Here is a 22690-nt window from a genome sequence, read left to right as displayed (position 1 = left end):
GAGTGCATTCTGGATCTTGTCTGCACCCGCCGCAGTGTTGTGCGTGCATACCTTTATGGCAGTGAACACTTCCTCCCTGGTGATCGGCCTGTCCAGGTGGGTGTTCGGTCTCCCCAGGTATGGTTTTGCGTATGCTGCAGGCAAGGTCGTGCTGTAGCATTTCTCTTTTACATTATCTAGCAGTTCCTCCTCCGTACCCTCAAAGGTGTGGATGAGTCTGCGGATAGCTTTCCCACTTTCGGCCCTGGTTTGGATAGGGTCGAGGAGGGTCTTGAGTATAGGCCACATTTTGGCCGTGCTGAGGGTGCCGTCCAGCGAGCTACTGAACTGTTGCCAGCTCTGCCTGGCCAGTTGGGCTGCGTACTCCTCCGCTATCTTGGTGACTTCTGCAATCTTCAGCTTGAGTTCCCTGTTAAAGCGCTGCTTCTTCCAGCGCTTGGTGAGCCCTCGGCATGCCTCCCATAGCCTGAGGAGCCGAGGGTCCACCTCTGGTGTTTGCTCGGTGCGATCCACTTCCAGAGTGTACTGCTTCTGGATGTCTGAGTTGTTGACACCAATCATCTATGGAAGTAATCCCCCCTTCCAGGTCCGTGCATGCCTTGCGGAAGGCCAGCCAGTTGGTGATCTTGGCCGTGCCGAGCTTGCGCTTGATGTTGGTGGCTGTTATCGTGATCTTCAAGATATAATGGTCACTGCCTAGATTCTCCAGCAGATTCTCCCACATTGCGTGTTTCACCCCCCTGGCAAAAGTTAAGTCTGGACACGTATCCTGGCAGACAGAATTACCAAGGCGCTTGGGTTGAGTTCCGTCTGTTAATAGGGTACATTGGATCGCTTCCGCCGCATCCTGGACCTCTATACCTTTCTGATTATTTGTGGAGTATCCCCATTGCTGTCCGCGAGCATTAAGTCACCTACAATGAGCAGTGTGTTGCTTTTAGCAAGTTTGCTGGCCCCTAGAAAGAGGTTATGAAAATTCGCGTCCCGCTGGCGAGGAGGGCTATAGAGGTTTACGAGAAAGACTTTTCCTTATGCTTCTTTTTGGGAATAATTTCCGTCACTAAGTGCTCAATTTTTGTGTTCGGAATTGGGTCATGGGCTATGGTTACCAACTTTTTGCTCACCAGGGTTGCCGTGCGTCCAGTATCGTAGCACGTATATCCCTTGAGTGTCGGTGTCGTGTTAGTTCCCTGTAAAGCCAATATATCGGGTGTGGAGTCTTGCGTGTGTAGAAATTGCATTACGAGTCCCTGTTATTGGCGGTACCCCCTGCAGTTCCAATGCCAGATTTCTAGTGGTGTTTGTTTAGCCATGGCTTTGGGCATTGTTCGGATTGGAGCCTTCAGTGCCGAAACGGCGCTCTTGTATGAGCCTGTCCCGGGCCTCGTTTGTTATTCGTCGCATATTTTGGCTTTTGACGTGGTCCTGCCAAGCAACTTTTTGCTCTATTAAGGGGGGAGGCTACCCTTGAACACCAACTTTTTTATTTCTTGAGGTATTTGAATGAAATTTTCAGGGTATGCTCATAGTACACACATTTGAAGAACTACGAAGTTTCATGGAGCTGGGCTCATCGGTTCTCAAGTTAGAGGAGTATATCAAGATAGTTTACATGGGTCCCTAGGGGCGGGCCTGGAGAAGTTGCAAAATGTGCTAGCAGTGTAAAATTTGTTATGGTCATTCCTGGATAGTTTCCCTATGGCAAGACAATTCTCTTTACCCAAATTTCCTCTCTGAAAAATTTTAGTACAGCCCCAAATTTAGTGTTCAAATTTACACCTGACTTAATATTTTAATTGACTGCCCCTAATTACACATGAAATATTTAGAAAAAAACGAATTGTCTTGCCCTCAGAATTTTACTTAGGTATATAACAAAAAAAACTTCATGAAAATCCAATAAGCGGTTCTTGAGCTATGACTTTCCCTAGCAGCCACACCATGCAAAAAATTGATTCTGAGAAAACGGCTCTCAAAGGTTGAGAGAACAATAACTTTTTGTTTCTCAAGTTATCATGATGAAATTTTCAAGACAGGCTCATGACATTAACAAATAAAAAACCACCAAGTTTCATAGAATTGTGCATGCTAGTTCTCAAGTTACAGAAGCATATCAAACTGGTTCGAATAGGTCCTTTATATCAAGCCTGGAGAAATTGTGAAAGGCACTGGCATTGTGCAATTTGTCATGCTGATTCCTAGATAGGTTCCTCAGGGCAAGACAAAGCCCTTTTTCTAAATTTTCTTGCTGAAAAATAGCATAGAATTGAATGTTTTGTTATCAATTAGACCTATGTTGATTAACCAAATTAATTATGACAAATTCCAGACATAATATTTTGAATACATGGGCTTGCCTTGCCCTCAAAAATTTATTCAGGTACAGTCGAGCCCACTTATAACGGCCCTACTTAAGACGAACACTCGCAATTATCACGAACAAGTCCGGTGCGACCGTCAAAATATACATTAGGGCTATGGCGCTCCGTCGATCTCTGCTACAGCGAACATCTGTGCGACTAGCCGATCAGCTACAGCGAACGCCTTGGTGCCGCGGGCCACTTTCCACATGCTCAGATCCGTCGATCCTGTGCTCTGCAAGCCGCAACAATCGGCATTCCCGATTTGCCTGCGGCATTTCGCCCTAGCATGATGGGCGGCGCAGACGCAGCAAGCGGTTTCCCGCGGCATCTCGCAGCAAACCGCGGCATCTCGCCAGAGTAACGAGGAGCGGCCTAAACTTGACAAGCGACTTCCCGGGTTATCTTCCGTGGCATAAGCGCCGAAACGAAAAAAAAAAAAAAGCTAGCCAAGTCTGCACTGAATGCATGTCGCACCTCGAGGCATCGTGAGCGACCACGCAACGTTTAACACATTGCACGAAACCGTTCAGAGGGCACGACGAGAGATCGTAAATCCGGCGATCGCAAAAATGGCGAGAATTCCTTCAGCGGCTCTGAGAGCGGACGGACGTGACTTTCGCTCGTTCCGAGCTCCGTTACGCGATCTCTGGACCGCGCCGCCCCCAAAATCGGGCCTCCCGGGACGCCGTGCGCCTGCGAGGCGAGCCCCGCGTTCCCGGCCGTTTCTCCGTCCCGTGATCTTCGTCGCCCGAGTTCGCCTCGGGTTCCAGACGCTGCCAGCTCTTTTTCTACACCAGCATCCACATTCCGCAGCGTAATGACGGATGCTGCAGTCGCCGCTACTGCCATCTTCCACGCCACCTCCTGCCCATTGCTCTGGCACTACCGATATTGATGTCGGCTCGGATGAAGCTGCATTTGCAGACAACTGCGATCCCAATACAGAAGAAGGGTGGATAACACCCAGCAAGACCAAGAAAGAACGCCTAGCGCCGCGCCCCAGGCACGAACTACATACCATCGTAGTGCGCGTCTCCCACACCCTGCGATTTGAAGCCGTCAAACCGTATGCCATCTTATCCGCCTTCATCTCTGAGGCAGCGCTTCCACCCCACATTCGCCAAGAAGTGGCCATCCAGACTCGGCCGCAGCAAAGAGTCATCATCCTGAAAACTGCTTATGAAGTGGCCGCGAAGCGCCTCGCCCAAGTGGAAGAAATACACATGAACAACCATATCCATCAAGTCACGCCGTACCTCACCGCACCGCTCAACTCGTGCAAGGGTGTTATCCACGGAGTGGATGCGGGCCTTTCTACCACTGAATTAATGAATTGCCTGGACAGCTATCAAGCCACCATCATCACAGCGAGAATGATGGGTGAGACCGAATCAGTTCTCATAACATTCGAAGGCACCACTGTACCCCATACAGTGCTTTTCCGGCGAGCATCGTACAGGTGCCGCCCTTATCATCCAAAAGCCCTGAAATGTGAAAGATGCAGGACCTACGGACATCGTGCCATGAATTGCCCCCAAGTGCCGACTTTCTGGAGATGTCCTACGTGTGCTACTCCTTTGTATCAAGATCAGACAAAACATGAATGCATTCCCTGGTGTTATCACTGCGGTGGTGAGCATCCCTCCTTCGATCCTACATGCTCAGTGCAACAACAAAAGGACAAAGCCAGTATCAAGGCAGCCTACGACCAGCGAGTACACCTCCGCAAAAACCTTCAAAAAGCCATTACACGGACGTCATCACCCACCAAGCGCGACAGTCGCAGTCAACAAAAAGAGCCGCTGCGAAAAGCGCCAACAACCAAGACAAATGCGAACCAGCAGACACCGCACTATCAGCGACTTGACACATCATGCCACACAGTTCAGCACCAAGCACCTGCGCCCGTGCAAACATCAACGCTACCACAAACATCGGTATGGGGACGTGTGTCTCCACCTCCTGCAACGCCTATTGAACCGTCACAGCAGTGCACCCAACAACGACCGATTCTCCAGCCGGCCATTCTACAGCCTCCAGTCGGAAGAGTTCCGAAGCCCACTTCTGATACCAAGGCTTCCAACGCTGACCCCACCGAGGACGCACGATTGCCGTCCACTTCACTGCCCGCAAACCCGCCTGGACTTTCTCCGCCAACGAATCTGCCAGGTACTCCTCACCCCTATCCAGTACCCCTTACTCATTCCTCTCCCATAGCCCAAGCTCCCTTTAACCATCCGCACATTAACCAACAACTCACATTGCTGAAAGAAAGATTAGCTCCGTGTGAACAACATATAGCTGAACTCACCAAACGCATGACAAACTTGGAGAAAATGGTATCCAACATTCTAAATATGGTTAATCCCCTTGTCTGCCGCATAGAAGAGCTCACCAAAGTTGTAGTTTCGTTAGAAAAGACTTTTTCAGCTCTCTCAGCATCACAAACACCTATGGAAGCAACATTTCAATCTCTCAAAAGACCTCGATCGCCTGAGCCCGCACAGCCGGGCATTCCTCCTTCACAGCCGCCCCCTCCACTCTCCCCTTCAACCGGATCCTCCTCGTATATTTCATAATGGATGTTAAATCGGCATTCAGCGTCATCCATTGGAATTGTAGGAGCTTGAAATCCAACCGCACACCCCTTCATCAGTGGATTCTCATCCTCCCGTTCCTTCCTCAGGTTATCTTACTTCAAGAAACTCGACATGCGATGAATATTCCTCAGTATCGCGCCCTTCATGCTCAACCAAACGAGGCCCCACTTGTGTCCACATTCATTCGACGGGATCTCCAGTATGAACCTCTAGAACCTCCCGCAGCTCTTGCAAATCACCTGACTGCATTCGCTTTCTACCCCTCCCCAAAACGTAAACCTTTTTGTTTTCTAAATTTTTACAATCCTCCTAAAGAACACAAACTCTTCAAGACCCTTTTCAGTTTCACTGCAGAGCTCGCCAATAAGTATGAGGTCCTTTTGGGCGGCGATTTCAATGCCCCCACGTCAGCTGGGGATATCGGAGCACCCTACGCCCAGGCAGGCTTCTGCATTCGTATATCAAGCAGCAGCATTTCACTATAATTAATAATCCTGATACCCCACCAGGGAAGGTGTAGGTCGTCAGCTATCTACCTCACCTGACCTCACACTCTTTCTCGGATCTGCATATGTATCCTGGACTCACATTCAAGAACAACTTTTTAGCGATCACTACATTATCATTATTTCATTAGACATGTGCTCTCGGAAACGTTAAATTCAAGTCAAGCACACCAATTGGGATGCGTTCCGCAAACTTCTTGTGAATTCAAATAGCTCCACTGAATTGTATGATGAGTGGGTTCAATCTGTAAAGCGGGCGCAGGCACAAGCAACTAAAGAGGAGGTCACCACGGCCCCTGCCCAGCATCCAGACCCGCATCTGATCCGCCTGTGGAAGCGCCGAAAACGGATCCTGAGGCGGATCAGGGAGCAGCCCCAAAATTACCAGTTTAGGGAGCGAATAGAATCTTTGGATCTTCAAGTCCGTCAGCACTGTGCTTCCATTGAGAACTCGAACTGGACAAAAATATGTGATCAGATTGACGGTAGCTTGCATCAAAAATCTGCATGGCACCTAATTCGTGCTTTACTTGGTCCGCAACCGCCCCCCGTGCCAACTCTAGATAAGCACCTAACCATACATGGCCCAGCACAGCTTACTAAAACACCGCAGGATCTTTATATACCCCCACCACTGCTATGCTCGTACCCCTCGTACTCAGGGCCAGATAACCCAGACCTCGACGAGGAATTCACGCTGGCAGATCTGGACTGGGCTCTCGCGAGAAACTCCAAAACATCTTCCCCGGGAGATGATGAAATCACTTACACATTACTCCGGAACCTTCCTGAGCACGACAAGGAGCAACTACTTTCCTTCATCAATACACATTGGTCAGAGGGAACTTTCCCCCAGGAATGGCGTTCCTCTACGATTGTCATGATCCCAAAATCTGGCAAGCCGCCGGCACTGCAAAACCTCCATCCCATTTCGCTTACTTCTTGTGTGGGCAAGACGATGAAACGGATGGTGTTGGACCGATTTCAACGTCATGTGGAAACCACATCGTTTCTCCCACATAACCAGATTGGCTTCCGCCCCCACGTGTCTACTCAAGATCTTTTTTTGCTTCTCCAGCATACCTTCCTCTCACCGCCCTCCTCCCAAGTCCATGCCCTAGTCACAGTAGACGTGCGAGAAGCATTCGATAATATCTCCCATGATCATATACTTCGCTGTGTTCAAGAAACTGAGTGTGGGTCCACTCTCTACTCATACATACGCAACTTCCTCAAAGATCGCACTGCATGTTTCCGCATAGCAGGTGAGAATTCCCTTCCCTTTGCTCTCACCCGTGGCACCCCTCAAGGCGCTGTTCTTTCCCCCACCCTCTTTAATCTTGGTATGGCCCCACTTTCACGCCAACTTCAAAAAATTCCAAACTTGTCTCACATATTTTATGCTGACGACCTCACGCTGTGGTGCACACAAGGCTCCCCAGGGGAGGTCGAGGCAACACTTCAACAAGGCCTCGATATTATATCCCAGTTTCTGACTTCTGCTGGGCTCCAGCCAGCACCAGAAAAGTCCGAGCTCCTCCTCTTATCGCGTACCCGCTATCAGAGATCCGTCAATCACATATCTCTTCATTTAGCCAACCATCCTATCCCACAGGTTTCTTCATGCAGAATTCTAGGCATTAATATTCATGAAAGGTCCAATCAATTAAGTGTCAATTCAGCGATTAGCACGTGCCGCTCCGTTACTCACCTGGTCAGGCGTGTTGTTAAACGCCAAGCAGGATTGCAAGAAAAACAAGCCAGTCAGTTAGTACACGCACTAGCACTAAGCAAAATTTTATACGCTCTGCCTTATTTTGAACTCACACAACAGCAAACTATAAAAGCTTCATCAGCGCTCAACAGCCTATATAAAGCATCCCTTAACCTCCCTGTACACACTTCAAACAAGAGGCTCTACGACACAGGCCTTTTTCTTCCCCTCCCCACATTACTCGTTCTCCACAGAGACAGGCAGCTGGCTCGACTGTCTGGCACTTTGCAGGGTCGCTGGCTCCTAGAGAAAGCAAATCTGTCTCCTATCAACCTGCCTATCGAAGAATCATCTGCACCCCTTCCCTCCAACATGCGCTTCGCCCCTCTACCCCGTCATATGGCCCCTTGTGTGAATAATGGTCGCAGGGAAGCTCAGGCAGCTTACCACAGTCCTCCCTTATCAACACAGACAGTAGCATATACAGACGCCACCATATTGGACACAGGTTCTGCGGCATATGTAATCTTCACCCCTTTGAAGGCGGACCCTTCCCTTCATACATGCGGCCCATACAGCAATCCTCCCCCCATCGCTACTCTAGAGATTGTACCTATCATTCATGCCATCATGTCCTTCTCTGAACTTCCTCGCACTTCTTCGTACACCATTTACACTGACTCAATGGCGGCTATTCGGTTGCTGCAGCGTCGGCTAATTCCTTCGGACCTAGAAACAGCATTACACCACGCCTTAAGTTCGTTGGCTCCATCGTCAGTCACGATATGGTGGGTCCCTGGCCATGCAGGGATCACAGGAAATGAGCTGGCTCATCAGCTAGCCCGCGATATTCACATCCGGGCGCCTGTGATCCCTTGGTCAAGCCCTCCGATGTGGGACGATGCGTTGGCCTATAAACTCACAATTAAGGAACACTACCGCCAACTAAAAACGTCATTTAGGCACGTACCCCGCCCCCATCGGCATCTCAACGTTGCTCAAGCACATATACTTCGTAGGATTCAAACGAACACTCTTATTACACCTTCCCGACAATTCCATTTCCGTCTTCGTTCAGACCCTTCCTGTTCCAACTGTCCTGCGCTGTATGCCAATCTAGAACACTGCCTCTACTCCTGTCCAGCCGCCCAGTCCAGTAACTACATCCCCTTCCCTTCACCTCCCTCCTGGAGTGCCTGGCTGTCATCGACACAGATGGAAGACCAGCTTGCCTTGGTAAACCAGGCGAAGGATATGTTGAGTGCTTAATTTGCGCTCTTAAATAAAGTGTTTTTCCCTCTCTCTTTCAAAAATGGCGAAAGGCGAACAGAACGTACGAAGTACAAAGACAGCCAACAACGACAGCAAGCAAAGAGCGGTAGCAGACGACGCGGGGAGGCGGAGACCAACGGGTCAGCGGCCGCAGCAGCCAATAGTAGTCGCCCGATCCCCCGCGTTCTCGCGTAGCGCGCGCTTTGCCCAATCGCAGCCTTGAATTCGAGCGCGGGAAACTTGAAAGCCACCACGAGGCTCTCAATCGGTAGCAAGCCACGCTTCGACCGCGCCGCCATTGCCGCCGCCGAGGGTGGCAGAAGAAAGCGCAAGAATTCACAAACAAAACAAGACCAAGATGGCGGCGCTCAGTTCGGCGGGAGAGGAATGGCGCGCGCGCGAAGTTTGGGAATTTTCGGCGCTTGCTCGCTGCTGCCGCTGCTTGTTAAATAATTAATTTCGAGTATTTCTACGGCAAGTTGGGCATTGATAATTACAGAAATGGTAGTTTATAAGACATACTACCGGAATATATAATCTTCCAAAAATCGACTGTTTCGCGATTTTTCGGTTTTCAAAGGTCGCATCCCCCCTTAACGTGACTTTCTGTTCTAATTGGTTGGTTTTGACATGCATGGCATCTAATCTTGCATGAGTTTGGCGAAACTGTTCATTGATGCGAACCGTGAAATCCTCCACATGCTGCATGAAAGCTCCTAATTCCTCGGGGCTCATGTCTAAGGGGGACGGGGGTCGTTGCACTTCGACCGGAGGGATCGGGGGCCATGGTACCTGCCCTGTTCTCTGAGCCTGCATCTCTTTAATGAGGTCATCGACTTTTTTACGGAGATATGCATTCTCTTCTCTTAGAGCTTTAATCTCTTCAGAGTTACGCGTAATATTCTTTTGATCCGAGTGCGTAAACAGTGAGTTTGGAAGGCTCGCTCCCCAGCTCACCTTAACGCCGCCCTTCTTCTGCTGTTGCTTCTGCGACTGCTGCTGTTGCTGCTTCAGCTTGGCCGTTGACCGGTTTAGCGGCGGGAAAGAGTCATCCCTGGATCGGCTCTGGCTGCGATCTTGCACTATGCTACGACCTTGGCTCGAGGAGCAGCCCCGCTCAGAGCTCAGCCACCTGGTTCGGTGCTCTTGACTCAGGTTCCGGTTCCGCTGCTGCTGCTGCAATTGTTGCAATTGCTGCTGAGGCTCCCGCTGCAGCTGCTGCAGTTGTTGCTGATGCTGCTGCCGCTGCCAGTGTTGTTGCCTGGACTGCCGGATGCCGGTCGTGCTGCCCCGGAGCTCGTCAGTAGCCTTGAGGCGTTGACGGCACTCTCTGGTGATGTGGTCACCTTGGCACACCATGCATTTGGCCTTGCACTGGTGCCCTTCTGGCGAGTCGTGTGTGCCGCACATCCTGCAGAGCTTGGTGTTCGGCATTGGACAGACGTCCGAACGGTGGCCTTGCTTTCCGCATCTACGAGCAGACCTGCCTCATAGGACGATATGGGTAGGTCTTGAATTCTCCAGAACGGTAAATGACCCACTGCGGGATATACGGGCCGTCGAACGTGATGAGCGCCGTTTCCGACCTGCCCAGCTTTCTCGCTTCGCGGATCTCCACTCCTTGGGATCGAAGCCGCAGCCTCGATTTCAGTAGGGCCAATAATTGACTCGGCATAATGCCGTGGATGACGGCACGCTTGAGGTTGTCCGGTAGGGCTGGATAGGTACTGGTTTCATAGGTTTGGTCATTGATAGTGAGCTTTTTGATCTTCCTGAGCACGTCGGCGATGTCCAGGTCAGGCGTGCTTGCAATCATGATGTTCGACCCGGGCCGGAGTCTCATGATGAAGTCTTGATCCTTGATGTTTCCTCCGCTGACCGCGACGAGGGCTTGCGTTGCCTGGTCGACGCGGATTTTGCTGATTTTTAGACCTCCCTTGGGGCAGTAGATGATCTTGATATCATCCTTCGGTAGCGGCGGCGAACGTGGCCTTATCTGCCGCTGCGCTCCCGCCAGATGTTTTGATGTAGAGTGCGTCGCACCATTTGCGTGCACCACTGCTCTGCCAGCTGCGGCTTTCGGCGCTATCTTGTTTTTTTTGTTTCTTTCCGGGGCTCGCCTGGCTTCAAAATGACGTCACTCTGCTGCACAGTGAGCTTCGAGCCCTTTTTTTTGGGTGCTGTTTGGAAGAAACAAGTGTCCAACGCCCCGCATTTTCGTCTTGCAGTGGGTCGATATTGGCCTCGCAGTCCCGCTGCGGTGGTGAGGTCTCCATGGCTTCGTTCACTGCCTCCCCGAGTCCGGGGCTCACATTGGCTGGTGGCGTGGCAGGAAATTCATTCGTTTCTTGAATATTCGCCAGACCTTGGGCCGATGTCCGATTAGGTCCACTCCTGGGTCTAACCGATCCTTCGGAGTCCGAAGGCATCGGCGGACAGTCGCCTAAGTCCTCTTTCTGGTTGGTATTTATGTCTTCAGCGTCGGTGAAGAACCCTCCGTCAGGGATCAAGAAATCATCGACGCCTGAAACCTCCTCGATTTGATGTTGTTCTCCGCCCGTGTAGTTTTATTTCCAGGTGTTCTGCATAATTGTCCGACGGCCTTCTGCTGGCAACGATGGGCGATGTCTGACTACGGCCACCTTCCGCCTCGTCTCTACCGCCACGACCGTGAGTGGATGGGACCTTATTCATCTGCGTGGACTGCCCTTCCTCGTCAGTGGCTTCCGATAGCTGCTTGTGAAGAAGCATGACATGACGCCGGACGCGAAAGCGTGGCTGGCGCCAACCTCCGCGCTCCCCTTCATCTCACTCTTGGTCATCGTGGATATGACTAAGCGGCGTAAGGCTCATAACCCAGAGCTAGGGTTAGCTCCGCGATGTCCGCTTGGCAGTTCACAATCCACGGGCGGCCAAAGAAGGCACTCACGGACAACAGACTTGCCTCCACAGATCCTGCTCAGGGAGATCTTGCAAAATGCACTAACATATGGGGAATGGGGCAGTTGTATCTGGCCAGAACGTTATCGAAATTGGAGCCGAAGCGAAGCGCTTCCGCTCACATTGGCTTCGTCATCTTCCATTTTTTCTGTAAACTTAATGCTTACCTCACCATTGACGAATCGTGTTTTATTCACATGCGCTGGGCATAAAATAAATATGACCCTAAATTACTACATAGCTGTGTGCTTGCGACAGTTCAGCAGAAAGAGGGTAAAAAAAAAAAAAGTCACGCAATTTGAGAAAGCCTGCGTGAGCCACTATACGCTACTGTGGTAGCTAAATAAAACAGCTGTTACAAACAGCTAGTTAAATTTCGTTACAAGAGACACTCGGTTATAAGAGACACTTGAAAATGGTTTGGTTGGTTTTTCTATGTCTGCCATGTTAACAACATTGCATACAAAAGACATGATTACAAGAGACACTCGGTTACTAAGGACAACTTTTTCAGGTCCCTGGAATAAATTCTTACCTATTTAGAAGAGACACAACCTAGGTGTGCTCATACAATGCAGCTGAAGCGCACCAACTCATAAATGATGCACTTCGGATTCCCTTAGCTAAATTCTGTTCTATATCAGCATCCTTTTTGTTGTATATGTCAGGAACTGAGAATGAGTGCTTCCCCATTACTGGAAGTCAAAACGACCCTGTTGTTTCAACCACTGGCATCGCATTACTGTCACCTTCAAAGCAAATCAAAATGCATGAATGACATCCAACATATTTAACTCCTCTTTGTTAAAATTTGATCACAAGATGAAAGCTCAGAATCCCGATGCCTTGCTCTTTGTGGACAATGCTTCTTGCAGCACCAAAGTTCTCGCGCTGAAAGCCGCCGAAGTTACAGTAAAAGCTCGTTAATTCAAACTCGAAGGGGCCGAGAAAATTGTTCGAATTAAGCGGAGTTCGAATTAACAGTCGGGCACTGGAATGAGCGCCATCGTGGCCCACCGTGCTGGCCGAGCCCACACGTTGACTCATTTCCATGAGTAAAGAGGGCTAGGCGCTACTGCACGTTTACGGAGGGCGATTCCGATAATTTTTGCAATCAAGCCGCAACGGCGAATGAACGGGACTAATCGGTCAGTCATGCGCCGCAAACAAGAACCGGAATGCATTCGTGTGAGTAGCGAGCTTCAAAACATGTTTATTTACACGGAAAAATAATCGGTAATGTGCGTTTGCTTGCGTTTCTTGTGCCGCGACTCCACAAGCATCGACTGCAGCTTGCCCAAGAGTTCCAGCGCAGGATCTGAATTCTCATCGGCGAAGTATCGTGAAGCGAGATCGAGCGCCGACGCTACTTCACATGCACTAGGGGGTGGCACCGTATCGTCGCCTTCGTCGGACTCTTCATCACTTTCAGCCGTGTTCGCCACCCGTGAGCCCTGTGGAGTACATCCAGCCGCGATTATATCCTCATCACTCAAGGGCCCAGACGTCTCCACACCATTGTCAACGTCAACGTAAGCTTCAAAGGCGACACCCTCCGACAAAGCCGCGTAGCCACGGTCGAGCACGACGGAGTCATCCTCAGACGAAGCCTCCACTACCTCCGCGCTGCATGCTTCTGGGGCGTCACCGAAGCCACACTTGCGGAAACAATTTTTGATAGTTTCCGGCTTGACGGTATTCCACGATGATGCCAGCATGTGGACAGCTCCAAGCAAATCGATGTCGTACGACTTGCCACTGTCCAAACAAAGACGAAGTCTCTCTAGGAGGTGGCGCCTGTAAAGCGTTTTTAAGTTCTGAATAACTCCAAGATCCATAAGCTGGAGCACAGAAGTCGCGTTTTTAGGCAAAAATGCCAAGCGGATTGCTATCAGTCCACACACGTCACAATGAGCTGTACAGTTGTCCACGAACATGAGAACAGTCCTGTTCTGTGCAGCGAATTTCCTGTCTAGCTTGCACAGCCAGTCGGTGAAAATTTCCCGTGTCATCCACCACTTTTTGTTTGCAGCGTAATCAACAGGAAGCGTCTTGATGCCTTTAAAACAGAGATGCCCACAGTCGTAAAGGAGGCGGGGTCGGAGTATTGTGGCGACGGGATCTCCAATGGAAACGCGTAGAAGGATGCAGGGAACACTTGTGGGTGGATGGTAAAGTGATGGGGCATCCCACTGTAGTGTGCGTGCTCTACTTGTCTCCGCAACATCTAGGAGAGAATTTACAGTTGATGGACTGTGTGCGCCGGGATGTGCATCGCCTAGCCGCCAGCAGGCAAGTAATCCTCGGCGGCTTCAATGGCCACCTTAGCGAGCTGGACGGCCGCACAGACGCTAATGGGCAACTTCTCCTGCAGCTGGCTGAGGAGTTCGACCTGACGGTCGCCAACCTTGAGCCACGATGTGAGGGGCAGGCAACATGGTGCGCGCGTGGTAGTTCAACAACTATTGACTACGCGTTGGTTTCGTCCAGCCTTATGCTTGCACTGCGGAAGATAGCAGTCGACGAGGGGGGTCTTTTCAGCCTCGGAAGCGACCACAACCGGTTACGACTAGTTTTTGGCAGCTACCGCAAGAAAGATGGAACCAGCTTGCGTACCCCCCATCGGGCTGGCGCGTACCTTCCATGCCAGGCAACTGAGCGAGTGGTCGACGAGTTCGAGGCGTCTCCGGGGAGAATGGAGGCGCGAACCTACGACCAGTACATGTCTGCGCTACATGCAACAATTCTGGACCACATGGTTCGTGAAAGCTCACGTCCTCGTAGGAGGAGGAATCCGTGGTGGGACCGAGAGGTGGAAGTGGCATGGCGGGAGCGGCGTGCGGCAAATTGCAACCACCGGATGACCATTAAGGAAGGTGTTCCGGATGTGATAGCGGCCGCTTGGGCAGAATACTTGCACCTAAAACACAAGGTGCAAACACTGGTGCAGGCGAAACTCACGGAGCACAACCTTCGGCTCATGAGGTCCCTGCGCGAGGAGGGCAAGACGGCAGCGCAGAAATTTTAGGGCTATGTGCGTTCAATGGACCGGCGGGATCCCCCGCTGCCCCCAATCATCGATGCGACGACAGGGCAGCCAGCTGAAAATCAGCAAGAGTACCTGACGGCATACTATGCCACCTTGTATGGACAGACGGTGGCATGTGAGGAGCCCGAAGAGGAGACCGTAACCTCACCGATAGATGAGGGGACTCCGGAAGAGATGGAGCCGTGGTGGGAGATCTCCAGCAAGACCATGGAACGCGCCCTCACTCGCATAAGTGCTCGTACAGCCCCGGGACCTGATGAGGTGCCGGCTTGTTTGGTGAAGAGCCTCGGCCCGGAGTCAAGAGAACAGCTCGCTGGCCTCTTGACAGCTGTTATGAAGGGAGCACCAATCCCGGATGAATCGCGGTGGGGGCGAGTCGTTCTCATTCCAAAGAATAGAGAAGTGACAGGAAACCTGCCGGACTTCCGCCCGATTACAGTCACCAGTGTCGTGTACCGACTCTTTGCCAGGGTTCTAAAGGAGTGGCTCAGTGGCTGAGTGGAGGCTCGCGATGTGCTCACCGAGCTGCAGAATGGCTTCCGGCCAGGCCTCCGGTTAGATGACAACTTATTTGTAATCACGCAGTGCGCAGGCACCGTGCGGAAGGAGGGGCGCTCGTTGTTGTGCTGCTTCATGGACGTCAAGAAAGCGTATGACAATGTGCCCCATGAGGCCTTGTTTGCGTGCCTGCTATCGCACGGTCTCCCAAGGACACTCGTGTTGACCATCCGGTGCCTCTACAGGCTGAACTACACCACTGTGTGCTTTGGTGATGTGCATTCAGAGCGCATAGTGGTGACGAAAGGCCTTCGGCAGGGCTGCCCACTGTCGCCGCTCTTGTACCTGGTGTATGTGTCAAGCGTGGAGCGGGCCCTGATTGCATCAAGCCTGAGATTTCGCCTGCGGCTCAGCACAAGCGGAGTTGACGAGGGCTGCCGACTGCCAGGACTTGCTTTTGCCGACGACCTGGTCGTGATGGCAGAATCGGCGAGGGACCTTCAGCGGCTCGTCGATATCTGCCACGCTGAAATCTCCGTGCTGGGGCTGCGGTTCAGCACTAAGAAAACGACGGTTGTCCGGCTGGCTGGTGAGCGCGCGGGCGAGGACGAGATCACGCTGGGCGGGCACCATCTGACCACCTGCACAGCGTATAAATACCTCGGAATACACCTCTCCGATGGGGCGGATATGTACTCTGTGCACGAAGCGGCGCTACGCCAGAGTGCTCTCCGGGCTCAGTGCATCCTCCGCCGCTGGTGCCTGTGGGGCTGCAGCCGTTATTTGATGGTGCGCGACCTTTGGAAGTCGGTGCACGTGCCGGCACTGTCGTTCGCCAACTCTGTGGTTTGCCTGTCGGCTGTTACGTGCGGATGGCTTGAGAGACGACAACATGAGGTTGGGCGCATTGCCCTTGGCTGCCATGGCCAGGTTGCCATTGAGGCCATCCAGGGCGACGTAGGCTGGTCCACCTTCGAGGCATGGGAGGCGGCCAGCAAGTTGGCCTTTCGCGGCCGACTGCTCTTCCTGCCACGGGAGCGTTGGGCGAGGCGCGTGTTCGAGTATTTGGCTGCCACTTGTATCCGGACGGACTGGGCCAGGCGAGTATATCAACCTGAGAAGAAGTTTGGCTTTTTCACCCACCTTATGGCGGCTGACTCTCCATCCAAATGGGCTGCTGAAGTGCGGCTGCGAGTCGGGGAGGCTGAGGGTGTCAGGTGGACCAGGGATATGGAAGCCAAGTCCACGTTGGCGCTGTACCGGGAGCACAAGCAGAGCATCGGCCCGGTGCAGTTCTACGACAACAGCATAGGCAGCGGCCTCCTTTTTGAGGCACGGGCTGGTGCCTTGCGGACTTCGCTCTACCGGCGCCGTTTCGATCCTGCTGTGTCGTGTACTCTATGCAGGGTGTGCGGCACTGAGGCGAATCGGTGGAGCATTTAGCCTTGCGCTGCCCTCATCTCTCCATGCCGGCCATAGAGGGCACCACACTCCCACAGGCGCTCGGTTTCCCCTCAACCCCACGCGCAACAGTGGACGGCGCCGCCGGAGACAGTGCGGCCGCTGACAAAGCATTGATTAAAGCAACTGCGGCAACGATGAGAAGGCTCGCCGAATGGTGGAGTGCAGTTCGCCAACTGTGATGAAGTTTGGGCCGGGTGTGGGGGTGTAAGTGTGTGGTGAGGGTAGGCGCGGTTGCGGGGTGTGTCCAGGTGAAGTGCTGCGTGTGACCTTCTTAGTTGTCTCTTTAGACAATTGTGTGTGTGTGTGTTTTTTTATTAGCTGGGACACCAATCTGGTGTCCACCCGTTACAAAGGGACTAGCTAACACTATCATCAACAGCGAGGCTTCTCTTTCTTGCCGATCACCAGCAAGCGGCACCGTTCCGTACCCGTCACATTTGCACACATCATGACGGTGATTCTTCCTTTGCTTCTCTTTCCGCCAGCACAAGTGTCGCCTTTGTAAGTGACGGTCTTGTTGGAGAGCAATATGAAATACAGCGCCGTCTCGTCAGCATTGAATACATCGCTGAGCGCATAATCAGCAGTTCCTTCAGTTCACTGGAGACCCACTGTTCACACGTTTCCTTGTCGACTTCAGCTGACTCCCCACAAACGTTTCTAAATGTCAGCCCGTGACGCGCCTTGAAATGCGACAGCCAGCCTTCCGACGCGGCGAACTCGCAGATGCCCATTTGGCTGGCAAAGACTGCAGCCTTCGCAGCAATTATGGGCCCACTTAACGGAATGTTCCGGCTGCGAACTTCTTTTATCCATGCCATTACGGCACTCTCCACTTCGGGATGGGCCGACGTCCGTAGCCTTTTGCGAGAGGGCTCCATAACGTCTTTACGAAAGGCAGCACTGATCGATTCCTTGTTCCTGAGATACGTTGACAGCATGCTCTTCTTGATGTACTTTTTGGCTATATCCGTCTTGGATAGGACATCACGTTCCACCTCACTCAAAATCTCCATTTTCGTCTAGAGGTCCTTTGCCGTGTATTTACCGCGGTTTGCCATGGCTGTCACAATCGATGAGTCGTCGCTGGCAAAGCGGTGAGGCAACGAAAGCGGTAAAACTTGGACCACCGCGGCACGAACAAATGCAAGACACCGACAACTGCGTTGTGCACACAACGTGACCGCAGGACAAAAAGAAAACAGGCTTGTCAAAAGTGCACCCAGCAACCGCGGTGCAGCCAAAACCTGCAACGGCTTGCGCCGGACCGTTGGAGTGATGGAGCCTGGCGGCATCCGGCAGCGAAAACCTGCTACGGCATGCACCGGAATGCTCGCTGTGACTGTCGAGTGCGCACCTCGTCTCGCGCGCGCGGGCAGATTTGAAAGATTTTGTTTTTTGAGTCTTTAGTAATCTTTCTGTGCATTGTACACGGTATGGGCCGACTTCTGTCTGCGAGGAGCTGTGTGAGCTACGGGCTCCTAGTTCGAATTAACCGTTGTGGATACTAGCATGTTCGAATTGTAGGGCATTTTCTCCTATTGAAATACATAGGGCCATGCCAGGACCCGAGTGTCAGTTCGAATTAACCGTAAGTTCAAATTAACCGAGTTCGAATTAATGAGGTTTTACTTATAGGCCCCATCTGGAACGCGCACGCGCGTTCTACTGCAGGCCCCGAATAAACATTTTACCAATCCAATCCAAATTCCCTCCAAACTCCACACCCTACTTTCAACCAATAGACAAAAGCATTATGCACTCTGTCAAGTTGCTGTACAAAACAAGGTTGGTAGAACGTCTGTTGCTCGACGGGCAGCAAGACTGTGCAATAGCAATTGATGCGAAGTTTGTTGTTCAGGTGATTTCAGGTGTCTGGAGTGGCCTGAGAAGTGAAGCTATGAAAAAATGTTTCATACAAGCAGGCTTTAAATGTGATGACATGATGTAAGAGGGCCTATAAATGGATGCTATGGAAAGCTTTCTTGCAGATGAAGCTTGGGCGAGCATCCAAGAGACTGCTGAGGTACCAGAATCTATTGAGGAATTCGTATCTGCAGATGCAGATCTTGTGTGCTTCCCAAGAGCTTACAGACTGTGCAATTATCGCGCAATTAAATGGCACATGTGCCATAGAGGATGACTACGAGGTCATTTCAGAGGAAAAGTGTCAACATCTGAGGGTGACGAGCATGTAAGAGTGCTTCAAAGGTGTTAGAGCAACAGGAAGGCTTGCAAAGTGAAGTGCTTTACTACCAGAATTTGGGAAGGAACACACTCTGCACTCGCGAAAATATGCACTAGTATGAATTACTTCTTTAAGCTTTCCTGGACAATTCCCTGTTAATGCGTGTGAATGCATTTATATGCTATGTGCAATAAACTGATCAACACAGTGCTTTTAACATTTTTGGTTACAAGAGACATCCTTTTCGGGACCCTTGAGTGTCTCTTGTAAGGAGGTTTTACTGTAGCTGGCTATCGAACGATCGAATGACGGCATATGTACTACGGTTGCTGCGAGGCTTCATGTGTCCAGCGGTGCTCGGTAACGCAAAGCCAAACAGCTATGGAGTAACTTTGACCAGACGGAGTATGCTCACCAATATTTGATAGGGCCCAAGCTGGTCACCGTGTGTACGTGGGTCTGCCAATCGAGAATGACACCGGTGCTGGTTGTGGTTCTTCGTTTTGATGCTAGTTTTTATGCACTATAAGTTTTGTTTAAGCATTCAGTGGAATGGTGCCGGATGCTTAAACAATATCAGCTACTTGCTTACATGCATCACCCGTACGTCTTTTCTTCTAAATAAAAAAAAATTAAAAAGGACTACGGACTAGAAAACTTTCCCTAGTTACGCATTCAATATACAAGTCAAACAATTGACTGTAGCATCCTTACTTGAAATTGTGCCATGATGTTTAACTATGTGATAAGAAAAAAGACAAGCCAACATATGGTGTGCTTATGGGCTCTGCTGTTCGAATACCTTGTCTGGGGGAGGCAGCAGAAGAGCACGAGAGCCATCCTTATTATAACTGACGTGGTTACCGTGTTATTCGCATAGCGTACTTTGCTATTCGAATTTCTTCTCATCGTGCTTCTAACCTTGTTGTAGAACCGCTATGAGACGAAACTCAGATAGCGAAGCTCTTAGGCACTCCACGGAAGCACGTAGGCACTCCATTCGTATTCTATCCCGATAGCGTCGGATAACTTGCGCATGTTGGTAGCTGTGGAGGCTAATCTAGTCCTCTTGCACTCCTTTGAATGCCTTTTACATGGCGCTCACTCTAGTACTTTAAACAAACATTGCATTACCCAACTATTGTGTAAACCTCAAAGTTGTATATCTGTTAAGAAATCATTCATGCGGCACTGAGTCAAATTATAATCCAGAAAATGGGCAGAAATATAAAAGTACATACCTCCTACAGAAAAAAATATATATTTCAAGCAGGCAAACATCCCTATGTATCAAAATAAGCACCCGTCCCAGGCGCGTGCATAGAAACTCAAGCGAAACGAGCGACGAGACAGGCCCCCAGTACCGATGCTGCCCCTGGCCGCCGCTTCATGCGTAAAAGTCCCACTAAGCGGCCGCTTCTCGCGGTGCTGTCAGAGCACCTTTCTTCCACCGTGTTGGCAACCATGGTGCTGCAGTGTAAAATGACCGTTAATAATGGCTCAGCCAACGACCAAATCCTGCCTTTCTCGAGTGACTCACACCAGGGAAGATCAAGCACCAGGCAGGCGATTCAAACCCAGTACCTCCCTCACACCTGAAGCAGATGCTTTTCTGCCAAGACACAGTTACAAACAACAGTTGCCAAGGGAGGCTTTACAGCACAAAATGGATTCTGAGGCTAAAAGGATGGTGTTGACGAGTACGGCATAACAATCTCAATGACTTGGTGAAAGTGGCACCTTTTCTAAACATTTTACCCCTGTGAAAGCCAAGCAGTTAGCTGCTGAGAGATACTTGGGCCTAATGAAAAAAGAACTGATGCCCAAGCCCAATATTCACTGCATCCTGGATACAGTGAAACTTCGTTAATATGTACCCGCTTACCAAGTAGTTGCGGTTAAAACGCAGTTGTGAAGATTCTCCGGCTGAGCCGCTATTGAAACCCATGTTGACTGCTTAAGGCGTAGTGGCTCGTGAAGTGCCGACCTGTTACAGTTGAATCCCGCCACAACGAATACCGCCACAACGAAATTTCCGCGACAACGAATAATTTTTTATTCCCCGCGAGTATCCTATAAGAATTAATGGCCTAAATTTCTCTGCACAACGAACCATTTTTGCAGAGCGTTTCCGCTTCAACGAAATTTTCGCGTTCAAAATCGAAACCGAAACTAGTTTTATTGGCGAGAAGTCCAAGTCAAATCCAAAGCCACATTAAGCATGAAATCACGTGATTGCAGTTCCGCCATTTTGGCTTTGTGTCGTGGTCGCGTTGTTCACTCGCTGCCTTTCTCTTCGACAACGACGAGTTTTCATCCGCAGGACACGATGGCAACGCAAGTGAAAAAACGCAAAACTTTTTCCCTTGAGCAAAAAGCTCAAATAATCGCCCAAGCAGAAAGCGGAAGGAAGAAAGCGGCAATTGCTGAAGACTTCGGAATTCCTGCAAGTTCGCTGTCAACGATTCTAGGCAATAAGGACAGCGTGAGAATGGCACTTGCTTCAGGCACATCCTCGAAGCACAAAAAGGTGACGCGGCCCCTCCATGAAGAGTTGGACAAAGCAGTGCATGCGTGGTTTGTGGAAGCACGAGCCAGCAACATCCCCCTGTCCGGAAGCATCGTCCAGCAGAAAGCCTTGAACTATGCATGCCTACTTGGCATTGATAATTTTAAAGCCAGCATTGGCTGGCTAAACCGTTTCAAGGCCCGCCATAACATCGTTGGAAAAGTGTTGTGCGGCGAGTCAATGTCAGCAGACGTGGACGGAGCAGCTGCTTGGAAGGCGAGTAACATGGCCGGAATTTTAAGCAACTTCGCGCCTGCAGACATTTACAACGCCGACGAGACCGGGCTATTCTACGAGATGTTGCCGGCTAGGACGCTCGACTTCAAGGAGCAGCGCTGTCACGGCGGCAAACACAGCAAAAAACGCATCACAGTGCTGCTTTGCACAAACATGGATGGCTCGGACAAGCGTCCGCCGTTAGTCATAGGCAAAAGTGCCAAGCCGCGCTGTTTTAAGGGAACTCGTAGCCTACCTGTGCAGTACAAGGCGAACAACAAGTCATGGATGACCCGCACTATTTTCACCGAGTGGATGATGGCATTCGACCGCGACATGAAGCGGCAGGGCCGTAAAGTTTGCTTGCTTTTGGACAATTGTTCAGCGCATCACTCTGACGAAGTCAAGCTCACTAACACGGAGCTGAGGTTTTTCCCTCCCAATTGCACGTCTGTCTTACAGCCTCTCGATCAGGGCGTGATTCTTAGCCTGAAGCGCGCTTACCGCGGGAGGTTCAGCGGCTGCTTTTTAACACTGAAACGGGCCGAGACACGAAGGTGGACTTGTACGTGGCACTGCAGATTATGTCTGCTGCCTGGAGCACACTGGGGCGCTCAGTAATTGTGAACTGTTTCAAGCACGCCGGATTTGCCGAAGGTCGACCCGTACACTCTGCTGGCCTAACACCAGGCGTTACAGACGACGACGAAGAGGCGTCACCGGCTCCGGGGATCGCGGCCGCCTGGAAAACGCTGGGAGAAATAGGAACCGTGCCGCCTAATCTCGAGCTCGACGAATACATCGGCGCTGACGCTTGTGTTGTTGTTCACGAAGATGAGAGTGATGAGCAGATCATAAAAGCTGCCCGGAATGATAAGGACTCTTCCGATGAAGAAGACGACGACGTACAGGAAGCGCCGGCTGCGGCAACCGCCGTACAGGTGATGGACGCTTTTGATGTCATCAGGAATTTCGTTGCTGTCCGAGACGACGATGTTGCAATGGGTTTGCTGACCGAGTGCGAAAATCGCGTGACGGCGTTGCTCGCCGTGAAGCGTAAGCAAACCAAGCTTACAGATTTTTGGCATTAAACGCCTTTGCTGCTGCTTGGGCAATTCTTTCTGCGTTTCACGTCAAATTTTTGCGATAACGAAGTTCCGCGAGAACGAATTTTTTTTCGTGCACCGTGAATTTTGTTATAGCGGGATTCAATACGCACGTTTCGTTGCAGTTCGGCTGACGCCATACTGCGACACAAAACGTTTTCACCTTTCCAAAAAGCGTTATGAATGTGCGGACTGCCAGTGATAT

At 51.0% G+C, this 22690-nt stretch overlaps 2 protein-coding genes across 5 annotated transcripts in view; one reads left to right on the top strand and one right to left on the bottom strand.

Moving 5' to 3' along the window:
- Nucleotides 1-22690, bottom strand: part of LOC146171662 (E3 ubiquitin-protein ligase RNF14-like) — a 147646-nt gene that overhangs the window by 87662 nt on the left and 37294 nt on the right. The gene's annotated exons all lie outside the window — the stretch shown is intronic.
- LOC146171663 (uncharacterized) lies at nt 6277-8452 on the top strand. Its single transcript, XM_084586447.1, has one exon. The coding sequence runs from the start codon at nt 6350-6352 to the stop codon at nt 8450-8452; it is 2103 nt and encodes a 700-aa protein (XP_084442573.1). The 5' UTR covers nt 6277-6349.

The sequence above is a fragment of the Amblyomma maculatum genome, unplaced genomic scaffold, assembly GCF_055883805.1.
Source record: "Amblyomma maculatum isolate TAMU_Amacu unplaced genomic scaffold, ASM5588380v1 scaffold_19, whole genome shotgun sequence".
Classification (NCBI taxonomy): domain Eukaryota; kingdom Metazoa; phylum Arthropoda; class Arachnida; order Ixodida; family Ixodidae; genus Amblyomma; species Amblyomma maculatum.
The sequence above is the reverse complement of the archived record's forward strand: the minus strand, read 5'-3'. Positions and strand labels throughout refer to the sequence as shown.